Source organism: Leuresthes tenuis, unplaced genomic scaffold (assembly GCF_036924035.1).
Source record: "Leuresthes tenuis unplaced genomic scaffold, fLeuTen1.0.hap1 SCAF_2, whole genome shotgun sequence".
Lineage (NCBI taxonomy): Eukaryota > Metazoa > Chordata > Actinopteri > Atheriniformes > Atherinopsidae > Leuresthes > Leuresthes tenuis.
The window spans coordinates 35,633,310-35,660,671 of NW_027325356.1; the positions used below are offsets into that span (position 1 = coordinate 35,633,310).

Sequence of the window (27,362 nt, forward strand, 5' to 3'; positions counted from 1 at the left end):
AATCAGGGGACCAAATGTACACTTCGGTAAAGTTGAACTGAACATCCACACAGACAGGCAGAGTTAGTTTGGGCTTTAGTGCAAAAAAGGTTGTGTTGTATCTAAACGAGCATTCGTGTGAGATAGAAAACTGCAGAATAATATTTTTATGCTTATTATCTTGTTGACATTTTTACTGAATCCAGTAATTGTTAACAAAATTAAAATTCAATCCATCAATGAGCAATAAAGAAATCTGCTTACAACTTTTCATCATTTGCAGCATTTATTTGCCAGGACAGATCCATACTTCAGTTAACACCGAGTTTTAAACACAAAAATGACAACTGCCTGACACTGATAGCAACTGACAATCATAAATAACTCACTGTACTGAAAACTTGTGATGCTGTCTCATTGTCTTGAGCCCAGAATGTTTTTGTTGCTGTGCAGCAGTCGTGCTGCTGAGTGTAGAGCATTGTTTTATTAGATCTCTGCTTAGAAAAGTCCCTGACTTGGAAAGATTTGTTGGTAAACATCTTAATGTCACGTAAATCAGTGACATCATCTGATGGCAAGGCAGCCTTAATAACACATCATGAAACCTTAAGTAATTAAGTGAAACCTTCTGCCAATCCAGGCAGAATTGCGCCATCATAGAGTCATCTCAGCTGGTTCAGCCAGTGGTGATCAGTTGTGACATCTTGACTATGAGGCTTTATTGTCATGTGACAAAGTGACGCTCTTCAGCATCGGTGAGATTTCAGAACCAGCATGCATCATGTCAAGTTAGTACTACGCAGTGCCACAAAAAGACAAACGCACATATGCACATCTAAATTGTATTTAGAGTTGAGACGATTGAAGGAACGGGACAGGAACTGGTCCAACCAGAGTGCAGAAAGCCAGAATATGAGCAAAACTATGCAAACTTAAAAGCCATAACAGCAGATAAGGGGCCAAAGTCAGTAATAACATATCTATAACATTACAGTGTTAGGGGAAGGTGTGCTGCTGCCTAAATACTTGTCCTCAATATCCTGAGCAGAAAAAACAAATAAATGCAAATGATAAAACATTTTTAACAGTCTAACTCCACAATTCAGTAAAGCATCATATGTTTTCAGCAGTTGTTTTAATTTTTCATGTATACTGCGTTTCCATACAAGCATCTCATGATGCTTCACTCTGCATCTAAATATTTCTTTACATTAGTATTATCAGTAGGGCCACATGGTGGTGTGCTGGTAAACACCGTCACCTCACAGCAAGACCGTTCCTGGTGTGCATCCTGGTTGGGCCTAAGCGGGTCTATGTGGAGTTTACATGTTGTGTGGGTTCTTTCCAGGTTACCTCCGGCTTCCTCCCACCATCCAAAAACATGCATGTTTTTTTAACATTTAGGAGTGAGGGTGAGCGTGCATAGTTTGTCTCGTTTGTCTCTGTGTGGCCCTGTGATAGCCTGGCAACCCGTTGGCTCCAGCATCCCCATGATCCTGAATCAGATTAAGAGGGTATAGAAAATGAATGAATGAATAGTATTATCATTATTAGTAGTAGTAGTACTGCTGTAGTAAAACACTGGTAATAGCACTTATCTCGATATCCAATAGTTGTATAAGACAGTTTGAGATCAAAATTAGAACTCGTACCAAAGATTCATTCAAAGTGTAAGCACTAGTCCACCTTTTTCTCTCCATCCATTCCTCACTGCTCCAACAGTGCTTCAGAGTGCACTCATGCCTAATGAATTAAGACAGAGGGCCAGATAAATGTTACCAGTTCTGTAAAGGCTGCTGGCAGGCATCGACACAGGCGATGGCCTTGCCCCCTGTGTTACATGTATAGGGAGAGCCGGAGGCGCCCTGTAGTCTGATACCTGCTTTACTCAGCCTCTCGTAGACATAACCGTCTAATAGGGCCTAAAAGCCTTAGATGAGAGCGACACATGTAGGATAAGTGGTTGAAAATGGGTTTCCATGAACAAGAACAAAGCGTTCAGCGTGCGTCTGTTCTGATGTATGAGATGCGTGTCTCCTCCGTATGGGTTAGGGCAATGTGTGTATTTTGTATCCGTTGGCCTTTATGTGGACCCATACAGAGATACATACAATACATGTTCAGTTCTGTAGGTTTAGGCCCATGTTTATGGTTGTTTGTGTAGGAATGTGCATGCTTGACTTCTAACATCAACATATATTTAGAATCTTCTGTGTGACATTGTCTCACTAGCTGTTTCTCCTCTTCTTTTTGGCTGAGTCTATATTGCATATACAAGACCTCTGATTGATTATGCTGTTGTGTATGTCAACATTTGCACAAGCCATTTTTTTTGTTTTCCATGTATAAATGTAGAGTGTTTGGTAATGTGTAAGACAGAAATCTGTGAAATTTCATTTACATGAATATGTCATTATTTCATTAAAGTACAGAGAAGGTGACACTGAATATTTTCGTCTGTGTAAGGGAGAAGCAGGGTAAAGTGTTGCCGCTAACAAGGCCAACGCATATCATCACTTATTGAAGGATGGAGAAGATGTTTCCTCAGGGGCAGCCGTCACTTCATATGAAGGCAGCCAGAGGGGAGGACATAGAAATATAAACCAAATGATGGGTGAGACAGAGTGGGGGGGTAAGAGGAGATCAGGAAGTTCAGGAAGTCCTCCAAAATATTGTAAAATGGATGAAAGCAATCAAAAAGGAACAGTTAAGAAGGGGTGAACAAAATTAGCTATAGAAGGGGTGGGAAGTGAAAAAGCATCCAAAAATAAAAGAGAATAGCAGTACATTTCCTTCAGGGGAACAAAAGAAAACAGTTCATAACTTAATGAAAAGAAGAAAAGAGGATGACCAGTGCTTCCTCATTAATGGTTATCTTTGGGTTTTCACTGAAGACAGAACTCATCTTCTCTGTCCCTTTAAAAGGAATTCTTTTTTCCAAAATGTCCTTAAAAATCTTGAATGATAAAAGTGTTTTTACTGGCAGCAGCAAAATATTTTAACTGTCAGTAAATACATGCCCTGATCTAACAGAGTGTTCCTGTTTGTATTTATGGGTTTTAATAGGAACAGCGTGATCATCATATCGACTGGCCTGCTTAGATTCTAATGGGTGCCTTAAATCTCAGGGACACACACTGTATTCTGGGGTGAGTTACAGGCAAATTAACATGAGGACGGGGGCCAGCAAGGCTGATCCTGCCAGGAGGGAAGAAAACAATCACTTGAATGATTGTCGGACATTTAGGATGTGCAGGGAGCAACAAAAGAGGAGCAGAGGCAATAAACGATTTTCATCAGTAGCAGAGGGAGAATGAGATAGGTTGGAGAGGGAGGGTGGAATCCAATGTGCTCACCTTCCATTATAATACTCATAAAATACTTTTAATGACCAAATATTGGACTGTTTGAAACAAGATATTGGCTGCATATTACATGCATTATGGTGTCACACATTGGCCCATGTGTTTTAGTGCAGACTAGCGGTATAAATGCCTTTTTTTGTACAGTTGTATCTGTGCGTGTCTCGATGTTTGTAATTTGATTTACTGTAAATTCATTGCTACAAAATGCTTGTGACAACAATAGCAGATTTTCTGCTATATCGCAGTACTTCATTTGGATTAAATTTTATACTGTATTTTACAATGACAAAAGGCATGATTACATTGCACGCTTCTGGGTGTCTTCATTGACAGTTGCTGTGCAGGTTCTTGTCTTTTCTGTCAAATGTGGTGTTCACTCTGTATCATGATCACCTATACAAGATTTTCCTTCTCTGTGCTTGTGACAAAGAGGGGCAATACTAGAGACTTTCTTCCACAGAAAGAGCTTGATTTTCCCTTAGGTTCTGAAAATCCACGTATCTTGTAACAAAAGTGATACGCCAGCAATAATGTGAGGCAGCGAGGTTTTACTCCTACTTCTATTCATGTATTGATTTGTGGGTTGTGTGAAATAAGAAGGAAAACTTGGTGTCATGTATTTCTGTGCATGTGTGTCTGTGAAAGAGATGTGCTGCTAAATCTCCAGCTCCACAGTAAAATGAGGTTTTACGACTATAAAAAAAAACCTTGAAATGAAACACTGCATTTCACATAACATCATAGCAATCTCTTGATATGTAACATAAAAGACAAAGTACATTCTATTCATGGAGCACACTTAATACAGAATCATTGTTCAAGAAGTCAATTTATTGCACTGACAAACACCCATAATTAGGTTTGGGTCCCGAGACTTGGTGCTACTGTGGCACTTCAAATTAAACATTAACCGTTTATGACCAATAATGGACAAATATTCTTCGGTGGGACCGAACTCAAGTCGAGCAAATCAGTATAAATGGCAATGCGAGGCTGCAGTCATCTGATAACCATTGGAATTTAGTTACACCTGTAAGTCTTCTCTGCTGACTCTCACTCTCACTCTCACTCTCACTAATAGCTGACAGTGAATGTAACTACTGATGAATGGAGGGAATGTGCCTTGAAGTTTTGATTAATTGAATTAGTAAAAGTCATTGTATTACCCTATAATGTGAGACAGGTTCAGAGCAGTGTCACGGTACAAAGGGGGTGAACACATATGAAACTGCCAGCAGACAGAGCCACACACACAGAGGAATATACACTGTGCCATTAACCCAGCTTCCCATTTCATCAGGTTTGGCACTGCTGCTCCTGCCTCAGTGGAAGTTGAGATGTGAGACCATAAACCTCAAAGGGTATTCTGTGACAGAGACAGTGTGGAAACAGTCTTCACACTGTGGCTGATATTCTAATATCGTCATGATATAACATGTCAGGATTTAAATATATTTAACTGTGCTTTGACTCACTGAGTTATTGTTATCTCTGGAACAGTGGATGTTTTTTGTATATTTTGTGTATTTTGTGTGCAAGCTCAAAATTCTCCCTATGTCTCAACACGTTCAACTGGGGAATGTGAAAATCAGAGGAAAAACAATTCAAACTGTGATATTTGAATGAAGTTGATTGAGAACCAATATTCAAACATAAGGAACAAGAGAGAGGGACAAAGTGAGTCTGGGAGAGTTTGGAGAAAGAAAAAAAAAGTCATGTCTTACCTTTTTGGTTGTCAATCACAAAGTTGCCTTCCTCATTTCCTGTGCCGATCTTATAAGTGATCCCATCCCCATCAGGGTCTTTTGCAAGTACTGTCGCAACAAGCGTGTTGGGTCCTGCATCCTCTGAGACGAAAGTCCGATATCTGATAAGACACGTGCAAACAACACAGTCAGCACCTCATCAATGCTTCTCTGCTGGAGGGCTCATTACGTCATCTGTCCAAATCCAAAGTGAAAAAGGCTGCAGCAGCAAAGTGGTGAGTAGTTCAGAGAAATAGTAGAGTGCAGTACCTCTCATCTCCCCATACAACCACATCCTACCTTCAATCATGTTGGGAACATACCTGCAATATTACAAGTTTTTTAGTGGCAGATTGAGAACATGTAGAGGGGAAGTGGTGGTGAAAATTAGCTTTATATTTCCTGTCATACAAAATAAAAAACTACTGGTTGAGTGGATTCGCAAGTACACAAACGTGCCAGAAATTAGGCTAACTTATTCCCTTGCCTTCAGCTGTATTTTTCATTATCTCCCACGAGCATAGTTGAATTCAGTTTCTTATTAAAAAAATCCCACCACAGTTTTATCTTGGTCTTCTAGTGCAGTGTTTCCCAATCCTGGTCCTCAAGGCACACCGCCCTGCATGTTTTCCGTGTTTCCCTGCTCCAGCACACCTGATTCAAATGAATGGGTCGTCCTCAGCCTTCTGCAGAGCTTAAAGACCTGACCACATGGAAAACACTGTCCTAGTGTAACACTTTGAACTGCAGCTTTGAACCCTCCTCCGACCTTGAACGTACGTCTCTAACTGACTTGATGTGCTTGAAAGCAAAACAGTTCAACAGGCTGCCCTCTCTACCTTGCTGACACGAAGCTGATGCACCACATTCTTGGTGAGTACTTCAGCTGTCATTTTGGAAAAGGCTGATGTAATCACAAATTAGATTCTAGCTCAATATATAGAAAGTCCCCTCACATTGGGACGTAAACATTCTAACTTAATGAAATATGACTACAGATCTTGAGGAGGGCCTTCTAATTCACAACAAATTTAATACTAAATGTAGCGAATAAAAGATAATGAATCTGACACAAATATTCAAAGAGAACTGAAATTTCACATTTCGTTAACTGTCCATTAAGCGAAAGGCTGCACAAACTGAGTTAAAGTAAAACTGTTATGACAGTTCCATCAACAGTATCAAAACTAGAAGCAAAAACTGACGTGGAGCACTCACAAGCTTATGGGATTTTCTACCTCAGGAAAGAAAGAGAAATATTACATCCAGTTGAAGCATGCGATTTATTTTAGGGAGGAAGATCTTGAGATTGTCTGCTGGAGACGGCACACATGAAAGATCCGCTTACATGCAGGCATTTCAAGACCATCTGCCACAACACAGCACACTGAAGTTTGCTTTACAACACACACAAGGACGTTATCAAAAAGGTATCTTTACAATTAGAATAACTGTTAAATTAATATTTAAATAACCTTTAAGAAACCGTTGGGATTTTCTACCCTAAACAGATGTTTCATCCAATCAGAGACAGTGGACTGCACGACCTACCACCTTTGCCTCTCAATCATCCACAGATACCTTAAAGGTAACACGAGTGTTAAAGATTTGCTGTCCTTTGCCAATGACTCATTGCCTGCCCTATTGAGCATGTGGATGCACAATGCATGTCGAGTAATTCCAATGGCTTGTGTTAAAAATATATCTGGAAATGAGGAATTCATTTTTCAGTGAAAACAAGGTACAAGTATTTAGATTCCATCAAAAAGTGTTGGCATTTGAGGATCACTTGATAAATTTTTTTTGAGTAATTTCATGTGAAAGTACATAAACATCTCTCTATTTATGAGCAGTCAGGTAAAGGATATTGTTGTACTTTTTTTTCTAATTATGTAGTTTATCCAAGAGTACACTGGGCTCATTGATCAAACAGGTTCCAATTGTGAAAGCTATTTGTTGATGAGATAGTTGCATTTATATTGTATTTAATTCACCTGAAAGTCAGAATGACCCATGTTCTTTTTGTGCATTTCTGACAGCAATTTGATGGTAAAATTAATCATGCTTTCCGTGCAACTGAATTTTTGTGTGATTCTTTCACACAGGCTACAAAGCCTCCACTTTAACTATATTTTGGCATAAATGATAGACATAGACTAATCTTTTGAAATTTTAATGGATTTGCTTTCAATTAGGTTTATGGTTACAGTAGGCCAGAGAGTATGCTGGCCTGTCTCCACAGCACATCAACTTTTTGAAATTTCCAATAATAATGATATCAGTTTAACTAGTTAATCATTTTTTATGATACTAAGAAAAAACCTTGATTTATTGATTTTGTTTTAAGATCACAGTATAAACATGGGATAGCATAGTGATATGATTGCCACCTTTCATGTGGGAGACCTGGGTTAAAATCCCCTGCATGAAAGGTACTGTCTCCAGTAGGGGTCCTTAGGCAAGACCCTACCTGTAAGTCACTTTGGATAAAAGTGTCTGCCAAATGCATAAACAAACAAATGGTTTAGAGCACATAACCTCTCTCATTTGATAAAAACATGAAAGGCACTTTAATGTTTTTAAGATGCATCTGTCATCAGTTTCACAAATTACCTTCAGATCAAAATAGTGCTTTAAGGTGACAATCCTCTATCCTAGCAAAGTAGTGTTAATTTAGTAGGACAATTAAACAGGTATTCCTGAGCAGTTTAATTATACCACACAGTTATCTTCAGACCTTGATAACTGATTTGAATTAAACAGCACTGACTAAACAAAAGCCATAAGCATACTGTATTTACTACAGAGAAGACAGTGTGTTGAGCATGAAAACAACAAGAGACAAACGTGTAACCTTGGTTTTACCCAACTTCGACCAATACTTTCCTGTAATGCTGTTGTGTACTGCATTAAGGACTCCCAACGTGAGTGTTTGTAAGAGGGGGGGAGAAATCAGCATAAATCACAAGGCATCGTCTCTATCAAATTAGCTCTGGCTCTCATAACATTTTTGCTCTGGATTTTTGGCACCTCTGTGCGAGAAAGCAAACCAGCCCACATATCAAAAACTGTAGTGAACTCAAGTGTGGAATTTGATACAAACGTAAACCTTTGGAAGGCTCCAACATTCCTGTGGGGGATTGTTTCTTTGTAGGGACCAGATGGGGATTTCTGCAGCAAGAAAGAGACCGAGATAGTTTAATTTACAACAACCTTTGCCCATAAAAGTATTTGGGGAGTCCCTCTTTCCACAGACCTGCCCCATAAACTTATGGGGATGCATTAACGACTTAGTGCTAACTAAGCTGAAAAAACAAAGAATCCTCTTAGGAAAACATTGGAGAAAAACCAGAGTAAACCACTCTCTACCTTATCTGGACAAAGTAAACCAAATGTACCCTGAGCCAATCAGACGAGAGATAGACGTCTTGTGGAACTCTCAAAATTACTTTACTCAGATTTACTGTCAGTCAAATCTTAAAACTGTTTTAAATGTGCCTTATATCTTTGTACATTCTCTTTCAGGTAGCTGCATTTTAAGACCTTTTTCACGATCATACTTGGATGAATAACGAGGAAATCATTTTGGGAAATGACTAACCTGCCTATAGAGCCACATTGTCCACTAGTGGTCTGTAGTATTGAATAGTTTAATCCAAATGAAGTCAATAACTGGACATTTATATGAAGTAATGCAAGTAATGCAACTGTTAACCGATGTTGCCTGCTGTTTCTTTTTATATTCCATAGTTACCACAGTAAAATGACATTGTTTGGCTTGTTATTCATGGTTCTTATAGTCGTTAACTTTATTATGTTATGTTGTTATTTGATGTCTTTACGTCAGGAGTTTATGTCATATAACCTTCATATCTTAACAAATTGTTGTGTTTTCAGAATCCTCTAGACTAGTGTTTCTCAATTCCGGTCCTCATGACCCACTGCCCTGCACTTTTTCGATGTGTCCCTCCTCCACCACACCTGATTTAAATGAGTGGCTCCTTATCAGGCCTCTCCAGAGGTTGATGACGAGCTGAGGTTTCTTCATCCTACTAACTTTGTTAGAGAAGTACAAATAAGAAGAAGATGGAAAGACTAAGACAGACAGAAAGATGACAGGATAGAAAGATGAGTAGGAAGAAGAAGATCCAAGCAAAGAAAGAAACAGAATGAAGTAGTAGAAAGATATACGTTTTTGTGTTTTTTGTTCGGCCACCGTCATCTTGTCTCCATGTCTGTTGGCGTTGCGCGTTTTTAACCTCCACTGCTGCAAACGTTATCACATAATTGACAACTTTTTGTTAATATTTTAGTGAATTTAAGTTCATCTCATCAGAGCTGGTTATCGGTCCAAGCCACCAAACGAACTCCGACACTTGAACATTCATTATGGTTAACTCCTTGATACCAGCCAGTTGCGTCTCCTGGGCAACCAGAAGATAGTGAGAACTTCTTTTAAATCCTTATATTTTATCAAGTTAAACAACTTCAAAGCGGAAACCAAGGTAATATAGATCATCATCCCAGAGTGTCCTTGGTTCAAAATGCACCTAGCAAAATTGTGTGCATGACGCTGTAAATTTCATATTAGTGGAAAAAGGGTGATAAATGAACCAAAAGCTCATCAGTCACAGGCAAAACAGGTGTCTTCTGAAAACAGATGAATAAATAAATGGGACTCTACTATAGGCCCACTAATTGCCTTTCTAGTTTCACCTTTTGTTTACATTTGTTTTCATTGCATAAATTCAGGGTGAAAAATAATTTCTGGAGGCTGGTGCCTAAGCTCAGTTGTGGAAAATTTGTCCCACAATTTAAACATTAAATTCAGTTTGCTTACCCAGACAACACTAAGATGGAGGATGGAGAAAACAGTATGCTTGTGAGTCCCTGTGTAAGCAACTGCTGCTTACTGGTTTTGCGAATTTAATGAAATCCACACAGATTTCCTATCAGTCAGTATTACAACAGCATGTATAATCCATCCATATGCATAGATAGCCAGAACTGATATCCAACCGATCATTATCTTTCCAATATTAATTACATTTCAAGGAGAACAATTATACCCCTTTTCCACCAGTTCACACAGGTCACAAGCACCTTAATGACATGTCTGTGAAATCATTTGGTCAAATTCCTCACGGATCAAGCACAGCAGACACCTCTGTAGCACTCCCGCGCTGAGGCAGTCGGACTTTTGTCCATCCATCCATCCATTTTCTATACCGTCAATCCGTCGGTCGGGTAGCGGGTGGGCTGGAGCCTATCCCAGCAGTCTCGGACTTTCGTGCGGCTGCTAATGCTCACACCGCCCCCTTCTTGACAACAGTTGAGCAGGAGCACTGGTCATGGCTGCCCACACACCGCTGCAACCATATATGTTTGAGCCAGAGTCAGACCCTGAGAATGTATATACTCTAATATAACACAAGCTGCTGTATAAATAATTTATTTCCGTATTGTTTGTACCTGCATGAACAAGCGATTAGCATTAGCTCGTGGTAATCGGACAAAAGAAACACAAAGTGCATTTACATAGTCTGTCCTTTCCCCACTGATGGTCGGTATCCATCCCTCTTTTAGGAAATGTTTTGCTGCCAGTCCTACATTGTACTGACCCAAATTGTGGAAGCAGTCCATGTCAAAATATTTGGCACACATAGATAGGTGTGTGTGGCAGGAACTTCGCCATCAAAAATAAACTTTATCCACTCCTGTTGTAGGTCCTCTGAGACTCGGGTCTTATGCAGGTCACTGCAGCCAACAACAGAGCAACTTACATGCTTAGCTGTCAAATTCGCCAGACTGCCAACCGTCTTTCTTCGCTGAGACGAATGAAATATGGGCGCCTCACCTGAGCTTTGCTCTTTTATAACCTGTAGGGCGTGGTGGGTGGAGACTGGGTGTTGGCCTGCTGGAGTTCAGATTGCACTCCACTGAGGCAGTGATTTTTTGCATGATATGTCCCCTTTAAGAACAACATTAAGTTGAACATGCTGTAAATAAAAATAACAATATTGATTTATTAGTTTTCCGTTTTGTGTGGAATTTGGGTCATGTGTTTTTGTGAGGTATCTGCGAAGTTTACCTGGGTGCTACCAAGGTTATTTTACATATACCTGCCTCTTACTTTAAATGAATTTCAGTAGAGGAATGTCTATGAAGAAATTAGAAAAGTAGAGTGATAGAAAGAAAACATGATCCCATAGATAAGCCACAAACCAGTGAAACAAAAAAAAAGACTACCCGTGTGACTTTTCTGCCAGAAACAAAGATTGCAATTTGTGGAACAGCAAATCTGTAAGTCAGTTCAACGGCCATGAGCAACTGCCATGTATACTGGCACAGTAATTCTTAACAAAAGATTAAGAGACAATATGATGTACTATGTTACAGAAATCAAATATGTGGCTCTTCAAATAGTTACCAAAATTGTTGGCTTTCAAGGGTCTTATGAAGTATAACAGCAAATACTCTTTATTTAGTGAAAAAGAGAGTCAACAGACAATACTACTCTGACATTCTGGAAATCTTTCCTATGGACAATCAAGGCAATGTTTGACAATGACCAAAAGTTGTCTGAAGTTCGTTGTTAAATATATAAAATCATTAAACTTTTGTGTTCAATCCCCACCATGTAGCAAAAGGAAGGATCCAAAAAGTCAACTTTTTTGTAATTTACTTGACAAGAGGGTGAAACCATGAAGCAAACAAATGTACAACTGCTCCAGGAATGCCTTCAAACTACAAAGACAGAGTTCAAAGGAATATGGAGAATCAAAGACTCAATGTCTGTAATCTCTGAACTTTAAGCTTTGTGACCTTCAGAATTCTTACGTTTCTTATTCGTACAGTATAATAACATTTCCTTAAGCCAAATGCCATATTCAACTTTCAGAGGGTACCGTGCGTGGGTACAATTCGTAAAAGGGGAGGTACTGTTATATATAATCCTTAATATGTTAATAGGATTAAAAAAAGGGAACAGAGTAAGCTGATGTTGTGTTTACTCAGCTCATTATTTGCCATGTTATTTGAAATAATTCACTGATGCAGTCATAAGCAATTACATATTTGCAGTAGTAAGCAGCCTCTATTTGATTAGTATGGGTGGCCAAAGGTGACGTTAGTGATGACAGTGTAGTGAGTGCATCTTTTTTGTAGTGATTTTGTAGAAGTGCATTCTGAAAATTGCTCATCTTTCCTCTTTTGGCAATAAACATTATTCCCACCACACCTCTACCTAGGTGCCCCAAAGATTAGAACTATCAGAAGATTGCAGGATTATGGAGAATATTGTGTATAATAAGACCTATTTAGGAGGGGGGGGGGGGAGAGAGAGAGAAATACGAAACAATTGAGCATACAAAATCGCATTTTAACAACAAAGTGGGATTGAGTGTATAAGGATAGCATAAGCCTTACCAACCTCCTAATGCTGCAACACTATGATATCAACTAAATTCAGTTCAATTCAATAATACTTTATTGATCCCTAAAGGCTGCACGGTGGTGTGTTGGTTAGCACCGTCACCTCACAGCAAGAGCCTCAGCAAGGCCCCAGGCAGGGATCGAACCTGGGGCCTTTCTGTGTGGAGTTTGCATGTTCTCCCCGTGTATGTGTGGGTTCTCTCCGGGTACTCCGGCTTCCTCCCACCATCCAAAAACATGCATGTCAGGTTAATTGGTGACTCCAAATTGTCCATAGGAGTGAGTGTGAGCGTGCATGGTTGTTTGTCTCGTTTGTCTCTATGTGGCCCTGTGATGGACTGGCAACCTGTCCAGGGTGTACCCCGCCTTTCGCCCGATGACTGCTGGGATAGGCTCCAGCCCACCCGCTACCCGATTAACGGATTGAGGGTATAGAAAATGGATGGATGATCTCTAAAGGTAAATTATATTGCTGTTGTATAGATTATTATTCAGGGCAGGCTATTGTTATAAATAAATAATAGAATAAAATCAAATAAAATTAGCTGAAAAACAATTAGAAATATGAAGTGTGGTAGAGAGAAGGGTGTGGTAGAAATCTTCAGTAATCCCCTTGAATGGGTTGAAGTTTTTGTAGCTTGGCATCAAAATGATTTGATGTGTACACACACAACGCTGGCAGGTAACACAGGAGAACTTTCTTTGTTGACAACATGAACAGGAACAATTCGATCTGAGCTGTTAACAAGCACTAAAACCCCTCTACTTTACAGGTATGGGTCTATCTACAGTCTCTGTCTGCCCAAGCAGTCTTAAAGCTGAGTAGAGAGTCGTTAGAGCGATCCCTGCTGCCATGTCTTGGTGAAAAAAGAAAACATACCGCCTTCCTGATATTCTTGCTGTTTTCTCTTCAGGGACCCAAGCTCACCCGTTTTGTCTGCTTGTGACCTTGCAATTCGCATGATGACCTTTTTTCTCCTGCTCTGCATCCTCAACATTTCCTCTTCAACTCATCTGGATTTGGGGTCTTTTTCTTGTCATTACTTAAGCTTTGGAAAAGCTCCTCCCACATCTAAACAACTTTTCTGTTGCCATGGTTAAGCATCAAAACAAATGTCAAATAGTGCCAGAGTTATCAGCAGGAATACTTTCACCACCACAGCAGCCAATCCAGTATAGACTATTTTTTAAGAGTCTGTGTTTTCACAGAAAAAGCTATATTAAAAAATTTCAAGAGGATTTAAAGAAAGTCACCGGTCTAAATAGGTCTATTATGAGTTTTGGACTAGCAACTAGCTAGCTAACTGTTCTGCCTTCATCACGGAATGTATCTTCCCTGGATTCCAGAGTTTGCAGAACCTCCTTAAATGTCAGAGAAATATTGTTAACATGAAAACCTGAATATATTTTTTTAAAGCAAAGCTGAAGTGCAGTACTACTGCAGACCTGGCAACAAACTAGCTCAGAAAATTAGATTAATCCTGAGTGGATTGAAGGGGAAAGTTACCAATCTCACACCCCAGTTGTTCACATATGGCTTGGAGGTTCTCAGTTTCAGGAGAAAATTTGACCTGGTAATTTTCTGCAGAATGTGGGGATTTTAACAGATATGCCAGTCTTTAGCATTACATTTCCATCATGGCAACGTAGGTTGCACAAATTAACAATGTTGGTAACATAGTCCAAATCTGGAAGGTGACCAGAATATTTAATGTCTGAAGTGTGCAGATGTGCTTTCACGTCTAAGCAGTTTGTTTTGGTTAAAGCAAGCTGTGTTGAAAAATCTTCATAAGAAAGGAAAGAAAGCAACAAAGAGAGCTCATCTAAAAGAAACATTGACAGCCACAGAGAGACAGAGAATCTGTAAATTGTAGTTGTTGCAATTGGTTTCATGAAATCTGGAGTCCTGAACTGAATAGTCCGTAAGGTAGTTCTGAGTATGGAAAACAGAGGTTGAAGGATCAGAGTCTGGCAGAAAAGCTGCGACTTCAAATTACAGCACAGCACATGGAAGCAAACTGAATGATGATAAAAGTATTGAAGCTAATGTCCCATCCAACATTTGCGCTACAGAGCATTTTCAGTTGATTTTGTTTAAGTTGTACACAGTAACAGTCCCACTCTGGGACTGTTTCATAGCCAACTGGGTGACATTTACAACAATGCATTATATTGTGAGTGGGTTTAATCCCCAACCATTGTAATACAAAGAGGTTCTGGCTCGAAGTTTCAAGCCCCGGGTCACAAACATGCTCTGGATCAAAGATAGCCCGCTGTGGCAGGATAGTGTAAACATGACTAATGTCTAAGGGAATGTCATGGGAGTTGTTAAGGGAGATGAATAAATATGTGCGTTATATATCTTTCTCCTCAAGTTGAAGTTATGCTAATAACTATACTCATAATTATGGTCCCAATTCATCTATTTGTTATGTTTTGGTTTCTGTCCATCTCCTCTACCTTCTTATATAGGATTTGAGAACACCCCGTGTTCTAATGTGGATGATCTGTTGAACTAATAACTCTTGTGTCCTGTTTGCCACAGTAAACAAACCCTCCAGTTTCACTGCCTTTAGAACTTATTTCTACATCTTAAGTGTAATGAGTTTGCAAAATTATTTAATGACAAAGTTCAAGGCATTAAAAATGCAATAATTTCCACAACACAAACAACTACTCTGCAGCCTGCTAGACACCTAGAGCTGACACAATTCGCACCTGTTACTGACAAAATAGTCAAAGAGATCATCTGCAGCCTGAGTTCATCAACATGCTGCCTTGATGAGTTGCCCACTAAATTTCTAAAGTCTGTGCTGAGCAGTTTGTTACCACAACTCGCTCATCGAGTTAACAACTCACTTCAGATTGGAACATTTCCAAAGGCCTTAAAAACTGCTGTCATTAAGCCTCCTCTAAAGAAGAGCAATCTTGATGCCACAGTACAACTGAACAACTAGCGGCCCATATCAAACCTGCCATTCTTAGGCAAAGTCCTAGAAAAAGTTGTATACCAACAGCTTTCTGACTTTCTCCTGTCTAACAATGATTTTGTTACCTTCCAATCAGGCTTTAGGCCCCACCACAGCACTGAGACAGTTCTGATCAAGGTGATAAACGATATCCACCTGAACACAGACGCAGGAAAAGTCTCAGTCTTAGTTCTGCTGGACCTGAGTGCTGCCTTTGACACAGTTGACCATGCAATCTTATTACAGAGGTTAGAAGACTGAGTGAGAATCTCTGGTAGTGCTTTAAACTGGTTCAAGTCCTATCTCGAGGACAGGAAGTATTTTGTTGAAATTGGTAACTGTGTCTCTGACCAAATAGCCATGACCTGTGGAGATCCCCAGGGGTCTATCCTGGGACCCCTATTCTTCAGTCTGTACATGCTCCCATTAGGCTAGCTAATATGCAGCTAGAATGTGTCCTACCACAACTATGCAGATGACACTCAGATCTATGTGTCATTGACGGCAGGAGAAAACGGGCCTGTAGATACATTGTGCCACTGCATCGAACAGATCAGTGTATGGATGCAAAACAATTTTTTCCAGTTCAACAAAACTGAAATCATTGTCTGTGGCCCACAACAAAGAGAAAGTGTTATCAGTCACCTTGAGACTCTCTCTAAAACCTAATAATCAAGTTAGAAATCTAGGGGTAATATTGGACTCAGGCCTGAACTTTAACAGCCACATTAAGTCGATATCATCAGCAGCTTTCTACCATCTAAAAAACAATGCCAGAATCAAAGGAATAGTGTCTAAACCACACTTGGAAAGACTAATCCATGCGTTTGTCTCCAGTAGCTCAGACTACTGTAACGGTCTGCTCACTGGGCTCTCTAAACGGGCAGTAAGACAGCTGCAGTACATCCAGAACACTGCTGCTCGAATCCTGACTAGAACCAGGAAATACGACCATATTAGTCCAGTGCTCAGGTCTCTTAACTGGCTTCCTGTTGTTCAAAGAATAGACTTTAAAACAGGTCTGCTTGTGTACAAGTCTCTTTATGGTCTTGCGCCAAAGTACATCTTTGACATCTTAGAGCCATATGAACCAACTCGGACTGTGAGAACCTCAGGGAGGGGTTTCCTGCTGGTGCCCAGAGTCAGGACTAAACAAGGTGAGGCTGCATTTCAGTTTTATGCTCCTAAAATCTGGAACAGTCTTCCAGAAGATGTGAGACAGGCCTCAACTCTGACAATGTTTAAATCCAGGCTGAAAACAGTTCTATTTAGCTGTGCATATGACAACTGAAAGTGTTTTGTTTGTACTCTTGACTTTTAATTTAATTAATTAATGATTATTTTTTATATTTATGGAATGATTTGAATTTCCTTGTGTACGAATTGTGCTCTACAAATTACCTTGCCTTGTATATTTATCTATCTATATATATTATTATTATTTTTTTTAAATGTATGTCTATATAATGTAAGTCTATATATGTGTGTGTGTGTAGCTATTTCACTCCAACTTTTTAGTCGCAATATTAGGAGGAAAAGCACTTGCAACTATAAATGTTTGTTAAAGTATATCATTGTATATTACCAAGAAGTATTTCAGAAGGTGGGCTATGGGTACCCTGACTGTGGTATAGTTGTTGAACGTGCTGGAATGTGGAACAACACACTGGCTGCACCTGAAAAATGCTTGCCAAGAACTATGCTTAGATAACTTGTAATCAGCCAAGTGTTGTACAATTGTAGGACAAATGTTATTCGAACGTTGTCTACTATATTCACTGATAGCAAGAAAATTAGTGCAAATAAAAACCCACTTCATGCAAAATAATGTAATCTTTTTCTCCCTTTTCATTACCGCAAAGACATTAAAACCTGAACAGCCACAAGCCAGGCTACAGTAAAACCACCCACACTGAGGCTAAAAGTCAGGTTTATGGAAAGATTTTAGTCAAATATCAGTCTGAAACTGGAACACTAATATGAATTTAATTGTCATACAGATCCACACTAATAATTAATCCAAGTTAATCCAAGTTTTTTTTATATTTGGTGATTTAACTGATTTATTCATTAGTTTTATGCGTAAAATGTAACAATATGTTGATGGAGTCACACGTGTTAGATGAATGTGCACACATGCAACACAGATATAGCCAGTATGGTTTCTGTGGCAACAGGCAGGATGATTGTAGCCAGAGTAAGAGAAGTAGACTTCTTTTGGCAAAGCAATGGCACACAGATGGAATCTGGCCAACCTGTCATTCACCAGCAATATGAGCCATACAATAAAGAGAAAATATCTGAGACTCAGTTTGAAACATAAAAACATGATCAATAAAAGAAACTGACACAATGAACAATAGCCAAAAAAAGATAAGCAATGAAACTGGACTGTTCAGACTTGGATGCTTTTACCTGGGAAAACCGCACACAAGTCTTCATTATTGCATGCTTCCAGCTCCACAGATCAATACAAATAGGCCACATTTTCTGCCTGGATAATGACATATCTAATGACCTCTCTCTTTCTCACTCTCTTTTCCTCTCTCTTCATCACATGCATTGACCCCCCCACACACACCATCTTCCTCCTAGACACACAGACTAACACAACATGCCAAACAGCGAAGAGGGAACGTAATAATTTTTATATACAAAAATCTTATCTTTCCAACCTGTCCCGATTGTTTCTGTTTCACAGCAGTTTGACTGTCTTTCCCTTATACACACATATATTCACGTTCTATAAATATGACCGTTGGTCTGCTCCGTAGTTTGACAAATCAGAAAGGGAATTGGATTAATCTTGTGGGTGGCAAGCTAAATTAGATAAAGAAAAGTGTCTTTTGAATGGGAAGATGAAGAATGAAGAGGAAGAATGTTCTGGACAGTATTTATCAGGACAATTTGTTTTGTGTTGTAAATGTAAATAGAAATTGCATTTACATAAAGAAAGCGTATTTGTATACTACCATGTTGATTAGAGTATTAAAAAAGATCTATTCAAGGTACATTTAGAACAGATTGAAAAATATATTAAAACATATTTTGTAATTAATTACGAGTGAACTATTGACAATCTATGGATTAGTCGCAATTAGATATTTTAATCGATTGACGGCCCTAGTTTGTATATATCAATCGATCTATAGATATATACCTATCTATAGATCTACATATATACATTTGCAGGTATGTATTGGAGTGTGTACGTTTTATCCTACGTAGTGTGGACAAAAATCTGACTGGTTAAGGTTAAGGTTGAGGTAAGTGTGTAGGTTATGCAATGTGTCAAAGGAGAGTCCTCACAGATATACAAACTACGTGTGTGTGTTTGTATGTGTGCTAAAATGATACATCATAGAATGTCAAGAACTGTTTCTGGGTCAGCCGCAGCAGAGGGCTGAGGGTTATAGAGAAATAACTGATTATTCTGCTGTCACTGACAGTAAATCAATACAACTCAATGCACATGCACACAAATACACACAGAAACACACTCCCACACGTACACAAATTGCTTTCCTTCATCTACAAACAACACATGCAAATCAGACGTGTGGCATATAAATGCACTTTATAACTACTGTACATCACTCTGTCCATATCAACAAACTCCGTGTCCAGGACCTTCTCAATCATGAAATGCAGACACACGTGCACACAGTTTGGATTCTGGGACTCCTGAGGCTGCTGGTGGGCATGGTTGATTGACCCTGCCTCACCAATCTGCCCGGCTCTCTGCCAGAAAATCAACCAATTAAAAGATGCAGGCACCACAGCAGTGAGAAGGAGGGGAGAGAGGGGTGTTAACAGCAGCTGCCATGCTGAATTTGGAAGCAGCTGTAAGGCGCTAACCTGAAAATGCCGACAGCCAAACTCAGTCTCACTCATTTTCTAGCAGATGTAGCGTCTGTTGCCTGCCTTTCATGTGCTTCATGTGCTTCATGTATTTTATAAGCTTAACTCATGAACTGATATACATCAACTATGCACGTTGTGCAAGTCTGTAAATTCTTTTGTGTGATGGCCGCAAATCTTTCTTTCAACTGAGCAAGTTGAATAGTGCTTTGCAAACAATTGCAGAAGATTTCTATAGATACTTTTGCGTTTAAAACCACTACTGAATTATATAAACAATTTTAAGGGATTAAAAGTGATTAAAGACAAATTAGTCATCCAAAAAAAAAGAAGAAATACGGTGTTCACTCTGACATTTCAGAATCTGAAAGGTATTGTTCCTAGAGTCATATAAACAAAAAAACAACAACAAGACACTCCTCAGATATGTAAGGATAGAAAAAGGTATATATTTTTTTCCACAACTCAGTCATCAAAACTGTCATCAATCATATAATCTATCATGAAGTCATTTCCACACTAAATCAAACCCTCAAATGAGCGCTTGCAAAATATTGCTTGATAACCAAATGTGCCCAAGTTTCCAACCACATTAGTTACCGTAGGATGAGAAAGAAAAGGATAATCTGAGAAACTCTTTCCTCACACGTCATCTCAGAAGCAAGTGGTACTCAACAGCTAAAAAGCATTAATGGCATGAATACACATACATTTTATTAATGCAAAACTAGGTGCATTATCCAGATATTACAAACAAAAATCTGGAGAAACAGAGATACAGACAAAAGCATGTTGCAAATTCTGTGCAGAAAGACAGACAGAGCGACAACCTCAAAATCTCTTACGTTAAAAAAACCAAATAGCTCAACGGTATGAGTTTAGTCCCACTCGTACTTACACATGTTGGGAAAACTCAGGTGCCTCATCGTTGACGTTAGCCATTCTGATCCGTACCGTTGTTGTGCCCGTCCGAGGGACCTCCCCCTTGTCAACGGCCATGACAACAAACTCATACAGATGATTAGGTCTCTCGTAGTCCAGAGGAGCCGCAGGGAAAATGGTTCCATGAGGGGAAATGGTGAAGTCTGGACTCAAGGTGTAATAGGTCAACTCTGCATTCTCTGCTGAGTCACAGTCATTGGCCGACACTGAAGATGTGATAGAGAACAGACAAAAAGAGCCACCTTTACTCAGCTGGTATACTTTACCATCAGAAATTATTTGTACTTACTTTATACTCACACTGATGAATGCATAATAAGAGAATAGTAAAAATACAATTAGTTCCCAAACTGCAGCAGATCCAGGTTTTGTTCTTGTTTCTGGAAGTTCAGGAAATTATCTTGAAATTGTCACTGTCTATCTACAGTGGTCCGTTCTAATGTTTTATAGCTAAAGTAATTTTGACAAAGGATGTGGTGCACCCACTAAATAAATATCTGGCTCTGGGATGAGCCTGTTTTTTGCACAGCAAGCCTTGAAAGGACAGTGATTTTGCAACATTTCTGTTCCTACATCACACATTGGGAATCCATGCAGCCTGCACTAGCTTGGCCACAAATTGATTGCCTTGCTAAAACTGAAAAGACCACCAGAGATTTGAATAAGCATATTTTACACTAACAAGAACTTTTCACCATCAAAAGCTCAATTCTCCAATTCACCTTACATTGCATTTAGCTCATGTGCTTATACACAGAAAGTACACACACGCATGCACATGAATAATACATGCATCAGAACTCGCACATTTCAACGAACAAACACTAATTGTTTATTGCCCTAAAGCCTTAGGGAACTCTAAACGGCTTCAAATTTTTAGTTGGCAAACAACAAGTTACATTAAAGAAAGCCTGTAAAAGTAAACTGATTTTTATCAAAAGAAAGTGTACAAAGTTAGTCTGTGTTTGTTAACATAGTTTGTGATAATCCCTTTTTAAGTGTAGTCTAATCCTATTCAGAATACATCAGATAAACTGACTTCTAAGGGGATTTTTTTACAGTAAATTAAATAGTTGTGGACAGTGGCCTTCGGTGTTTCATCATCCTGAACAATTACTAGACTTCACAAAAATCAGTACTTCGAATCAAGTGACAAACAGCCATCTTCATTTATAGGATACTTAAGACTGATGGTTTCATCAATCTCTGAAAGCAATGAAACTGTGTCATGCAGACAAACCTTTTTTGTCATTTCTAATCTCTAAAGCCATTTTACATCAATGTTCATCACCTTTTATATTATTGTTTGTAGACCAGAAATGGAGTCATTTGTATTTTAGGTGAGCAGACAGTGATTAGGTTCAAAATACAGAAATTATAGTGTTGTTCAAAGGAAGTCTCACATCAGCTTGGTAGTCAGCACTGTTGACAAACAGACAAGTAAGAGGCAAAAAAACAGCTCTTCTTCAAAAAGTCCAAAATACCAGGAGCAGGGCAGAAGCGCCAAAAAGTAAATCTGTGGAAAAAGTCATGAGTCATATAGAAGGGCTCAGAACACAGACGTGTTTTAGTCACTGAGCGATGCTCAGTTAGTGAAAAAGCTGTTGTGACATGTTGGTCCTAAACTATTGTCATGACTTTGTGAAAAATTGCAGGCGTTGCAGCTTAACATGCTACCCAACTCCCTTCCTACACTCCTTATGAGGATTTTACGGCTTCTTAAGGAAAGATTTGATGACGACATTTGCCCTGATGTAGAAACATGAAATAAAAGATTGTTTTTTAACTGTAATTTTCTCATGCCACTTCTGGGGGGGGTATTTTTCCCAGATGACATGATTATCTACAGATGTAGATAGGTCTTATTTAAGTGTATAAATAAATTACATGTATGGTCACGCCAATTAGAGGACTTGTTGAAAATTGAAAGGCTTGACTAATCAGCTACAGGTAGTGTAAACACGATCTAGTGATTAAAGGCTGAACAAGAGGACATGTACATACATACAGTAGGTAAGGAGTGACTAACTGGAGACGAGTGATGCAGAAAGCTATCAAAAAGCCAAACAAAGGGTGGAAGTGAGGCTGAGAACAGTAAAAACACAACGTTACACTTTAAGAAAGGTACTGTAGGAAGGGTAGTGGTTGGTCTGAATGACTTAGAACTTAATTCACTTGTAGTAAGTAAAACTGGACCAAGTGGGAACCAAAGAAATCGAGCATCATCAACACTTGATTTGTAGCTTTTTTGCATCCATGAACATCTTTTGGTATATGGTCAATGTCTGCATTATATGTGCAACTTTTGTTTGTCTGTTATTTGTTTTACATCATAAACTTCATACCTACAAAAAAAAACAACCTATTTCTTGACCACAGTTGACAATATCAATGAGTATAAAAGCTTGTTAAAGTAAAAAAAAAATGTAATTTAAAAAATAAATTTTAAAAATGTCATGGTTTCTTTAACTGGTGAAATATGAGCTAGAATGACAATTATAGGAGTATCATTAACACTAAGTAAGACAGATGTTTCTGCAGTTCTGTATTAACTTACCAAAACTATTGGCGATAGCTCCAAAAATATCATATTTTCCCTTTTTAAGCAGGGAAAATTGTTATATATAATTGAAAACATACTGAATCAAGTGTTGATTTTGTCATTTTTGTAAAACATTGGCAGCGTTGTTTTATTACTCACAATGATGTTTGAAATTTCAGTTATTTAGATTTATGTCAGCTTTACAAATTGGACAGAGTGAATTTATGTGCATCTACCCAGCACTACAGTGCAAGTTACAAGGACTGACAGTTTTCTGAATAGCAGCTGAAATGTTGCAGCTTTGCTGCTGGAAAGTGATGAACTACCTCTCATCCAATGATGATGGGTAGAAAATGAACTGTAATACCACTGCCTGCCCAGACTCTAATTCCATTTCGCAGCCAAACACATGTCACATGATTCAATATTCAATTTACTAAGTACAGATTCCTACTCCTCAGATTACTATTTGAGCACTTATTCCACAAATCCTTTTGTAATCTTGCATCAGCATTGTTGTGCTGCATCACTACATGGAAAGGAGTGAAGCACTGAGGCACTATACAATTTTGGCCACATCTCCCACATCTTTCTGGCATCTCAGAATTGTGTAATTTGGGTAAAAACTGCAGGATCATCAGATCTCTACAGGAGGTAAAAGATTATTGGCTTGCTCAGTACTGAAGTTTGTTTTTTCTTCCCCTTTCACCCAACTAGGCACTATATATTTGTCCCTTTTAAAGATGGAGCTGATTAGAGATGACTATCACATGATTTAGCTAAATTAAATTTTTTAATCTAATGCTTTCCTTTTTACCACTTAATTACATGAGAGGAAAAATGTCCAAATCTGAGATGCTGATTTTGAGAAGTTTTAGAGACACTCAGAGGTGGAGTGGGGGAATTTCATTGCATTACTTGTGACATTTCCTTAAACATGCTTGTCCAGGATTATTCAATTCCAATGAGAAAACCGAAAATACTTTTAGCAGAGGCACACCTTGTGAGATATTTTGTGAGAACACATTTTTCTAATATTATATTTAGCAGATATATTCTGAACTTAAACATTTTTTGGGCAGGAGCTCCCCACAGATTTTAAGGCGACAGGAATTTTTTTTTCTTGTTCACAGAGGTAAAGATAACCCATTCCCCAAATATGCACAAATATGTATGCACATGGGTGAGCACACACACAGCAGCACAGGAGGGGGACATTTCTCGCCTTCGCTGGTGCACCTGTTGAGCGCAGCACACTCTGTTTGTGCTGTGCCTCCCACTTCATACATCTAACTCCTCGATCCAGTCATTTGCTCTTACATGCAATCACTAATTCGTAATGTGTTTTCTTCCATGATTTGAATACATTTTTTTTTTGTTTCGTGGTCCTTACAAAATCCAGGATCACATCATTTTTGGTAAAAAAAAAAAGCCTGTTTTCTCGCTTAATATGCAAGTACATCTCCAAGCTGTTTCGTTTGGAGGCTGGGGAGGTGAAACAGAACAACAGCTTACATATGTAAGATTGAAAGTATAAAGTAAAGTGTGAAGTTATCCCACATTTTGTGTAGTGTCATAGTCAACCTCCTGTGATAGCAACCCCGCCCCCTGTAGGTTATTTGGGGCGGATGTGTTAACCTTTCAGTTTCTCTTTTATATGGATACTTTTGTTTGACTGGTGAAGCTGAGCTGGTGAGTTCAGAGTTATATAAAATGTAACAAGTTATGTTGAATACTTGAAATATGTTTGTGTATGCGAATTATACGGTGGTTAATATGTTTGTGTCATTAATGTTGTGGTTTTGTGTATTTGTGTCGTTTCAGTTGATTACCTGGCTAACGGCACGTTTACTGTTAGCGAGTTAGCTAAGCATGTGTGGAACAGGAATGACTTAAGAAAAATAAAGCAACTGAAAGACAGTACTCGATGTCCGAGCTTGAGTGTGACACTATTTCACCAGAATAAAACACCCTATACGGTGGGAGTTATTCAACTACTGTAGATAGTCGAGTAAAACCGTACAGTAATCAACACTAAGCCAGCCCCGTGACGGAGAAGCGGAGGCCGGACAGTGTCAACGAAACGGCAAGCTACAGGATACTATCGTGCGGAGAGGACCTAGCGGAACATCCTGGCCGACCGACAGCGCATCGAACTCACATTAATCCCTCAGCAAAGGGTATGGCTGGGTCTGTGACTGTGCTTTGGTGACTTTCATTGTGACTTTTTAGCGCGACGGCACAGGATAAGCTGATCGGTATTAGCACGTCAGCTAGCTGCCAACCGGAAACGGAAGTGGGACCGCCATCTTGGTACAGATGCGGTGGACGGAAGTACGTCATCAAAGTAAAGGAGAAAATAAAAGCATGGAAGCGTTCTTATGCACAAGGGGCTTTTAACAGGAGCCTTCTTTTAAATCTTTTTAAATCTTTTAAATGAACACGACCTAAAACTTGAACTGAGGGCACTCAAGAGCAGTTATGAAGAGATCTGTAACAGCAGTTTTGATTACATTGCTGTTATGGAAGAGGGAGAAGCAAGTGGTTACGAAGTGGATGTAGCAGATGTGAAGAAAAGGCTGCATGATTGCCGCACAAAGTACAAAGACATTGAGATGAAGGTAAAAGAGACATTGTGGTCACGCTTTGCGACGGCCTAGCGGAACATCCTGGCCGACCGACAGCGCATCGAACTCACATTAATCCCTCAGCAAAGGGTATGGCTGGGTCTGTGACTGTGCTTTGGTGACTTTCATTGTGACTTTTTAGCGCGACGGCACAGGATAAGCTGATCGGTATTAGCACGTCAGCTAGCTGCCAACCGGAAACGGAAGTGGGACCGCCATCTTGGTACAGATGCGGTGGACGGAAGTACGTCATCAAAGTAAAGGAGAAAATAAAAGCATGGAAGCGTTCTTATGCACAAGGGGCTTTTAACAGGAGCCTTCTTTTAAATCTTTTTAAATCTTTTAAATGAACACGACCTAAAACTTGAACTGAGGGCACTCAAGAGCAGTTATGAAGAGATCTGTAACAGCAGTTTTGATTACATTGCTGTTATGGAAGAGGGAGAAGCAAGTGGTTACAAAGTGGATGTAGCAGATGTGAAGAAAAGGCTGCATGATTGCCGCACAAAGTACAAAGACATTGAGATGAAGGTAAAAGAGACATTGTGGTCACGCTTTGCGACGGGTCAATTTGGCAGTCTGAAGGCAGATCTCAAGGAAGTGTTTGGTCAGGCTGAAGCGCTCCAGTCAGGCCACGTGACCCTTGAGCAGTATGATATGGTCCATACAGCATTAGAAGGCAGAGTCGAAACGCTGGAGGAGTTTGTGCGATGCTGGGACTGTCATATCCCGGACAAGGAGGTAGACGACATGCGGATTTGCCTCAAGGACTACAAGGAGAAAAGGAGAATGACTGTAGTTGCGCTGACTAATTACATGCGCCAAAACAACAGGTCAACACATAGCGAACTTGGTGTCCTGGCAAGCGGTGAAAAGAACGAGGGGGGTGTTGACAGCGGAGACGATGGTCAGTGTGCTGGAGACGGTAGCGCAGTGCAGCATAATGGTGTCCTATGTGCAGGTGCAGGTCCAGCCACCAACCCAACTACTGGCGGTGAACTGGATGGTTATGTGGACCGTCGTGATGGGGCACAAGGCACGGGCATCCTGTTAGTGTCTCCCCAAGCGCCACCACAGAGGTATCCACAATGGTCCATGAACCCAACATTTGCCCCCGGCTTCTCTAGCACACCGCAGCAACAGAGAGGAACACATGCTGTGTTACCGGATAGTGTTGGGTTAGGACGAAATGTGTCTGCCACTTCTGAGAGGTTAATTGGGCCCAGGATTACGCTCGCGCCCCTAAGCCTACCAAAGTTCTCTGGAGACAGGAGAGGCTATTGGCGATGGAAGAGTAATTGGGGGACCCTTCAGGCATTAGCCAAACCCACGGGCTCCCCAGAGTGTAGACTCTTCCACCTGCTGGACAGTATTGCTGATGCAGTAAAACGCGAACTCAGGCTGTCTCATTGCCGTACTGCAGAAGAGGTCTTCCGGGTTCTGGAGGACTGTTATGGGGACATGTCGCAAATAGTGGACGATATTGTACTGGAGCTACAAGATTTACCAGCTGTTCGCAACAACCAACCGAGGGAAACTTTGCAGTTGATCCAAGCGGTGGAAAGGGCACTGTTGGACCTTATAGACTTGGGTTGTGAGGACGCCATAAAAAACCAGTTTCTGATCCGGTCACTTGAAAGTAAGCTACCAGACAGCATGAAAGAGAGGTGGCTTTTGTATCGGTGCGATGCGGCCAGCAACGTCAACCCACATAATCGGTTCGATAAACTATGGCAGTTCCTGAAAGATCAGAAGACGCTGGTGCAATTGGAGCAGTTACAGATCACAAGACGACCGGCCCCTGCCAGAGCCTGTGAACCAAACCCACGTGAAAGGCCTAAGGAAAGACTGGGGGACAGAAAACTGGAGAGGCATTCATTTACCAAGGCCGCAGTGAG

At 39.8% G+C, this 27,362-nt stretch overlaps 1 protein-coding gene across 1 annotated transcript in view; it reads right to left on the reverse strand.

The window, feature by feature from the left end:
• LOC140302177 (neural-cadherin-like) overlaps positions 1-27,362 on the reverse strand; it is a 216,499-nt gene that overhangs the window by 163,397 nt on the left and 25,740 nt on the right. Inside the window, exons 5-6 of the mRNA XM_072380982.1 lie at positions 20,252-20,501; positions 5,069-5,211 (exon numbers count right to left, since the gene is read on the reverse strand). Coding sequence (XP_072237083.1) covers positions 5,069-5,211; positions 20,252-20,501 — 393 coding nt within the window. The remainder of the gene's footprint in view (positions 1-5,068; positions 5,212-20,251; positions 20,502-27,362) is intronic.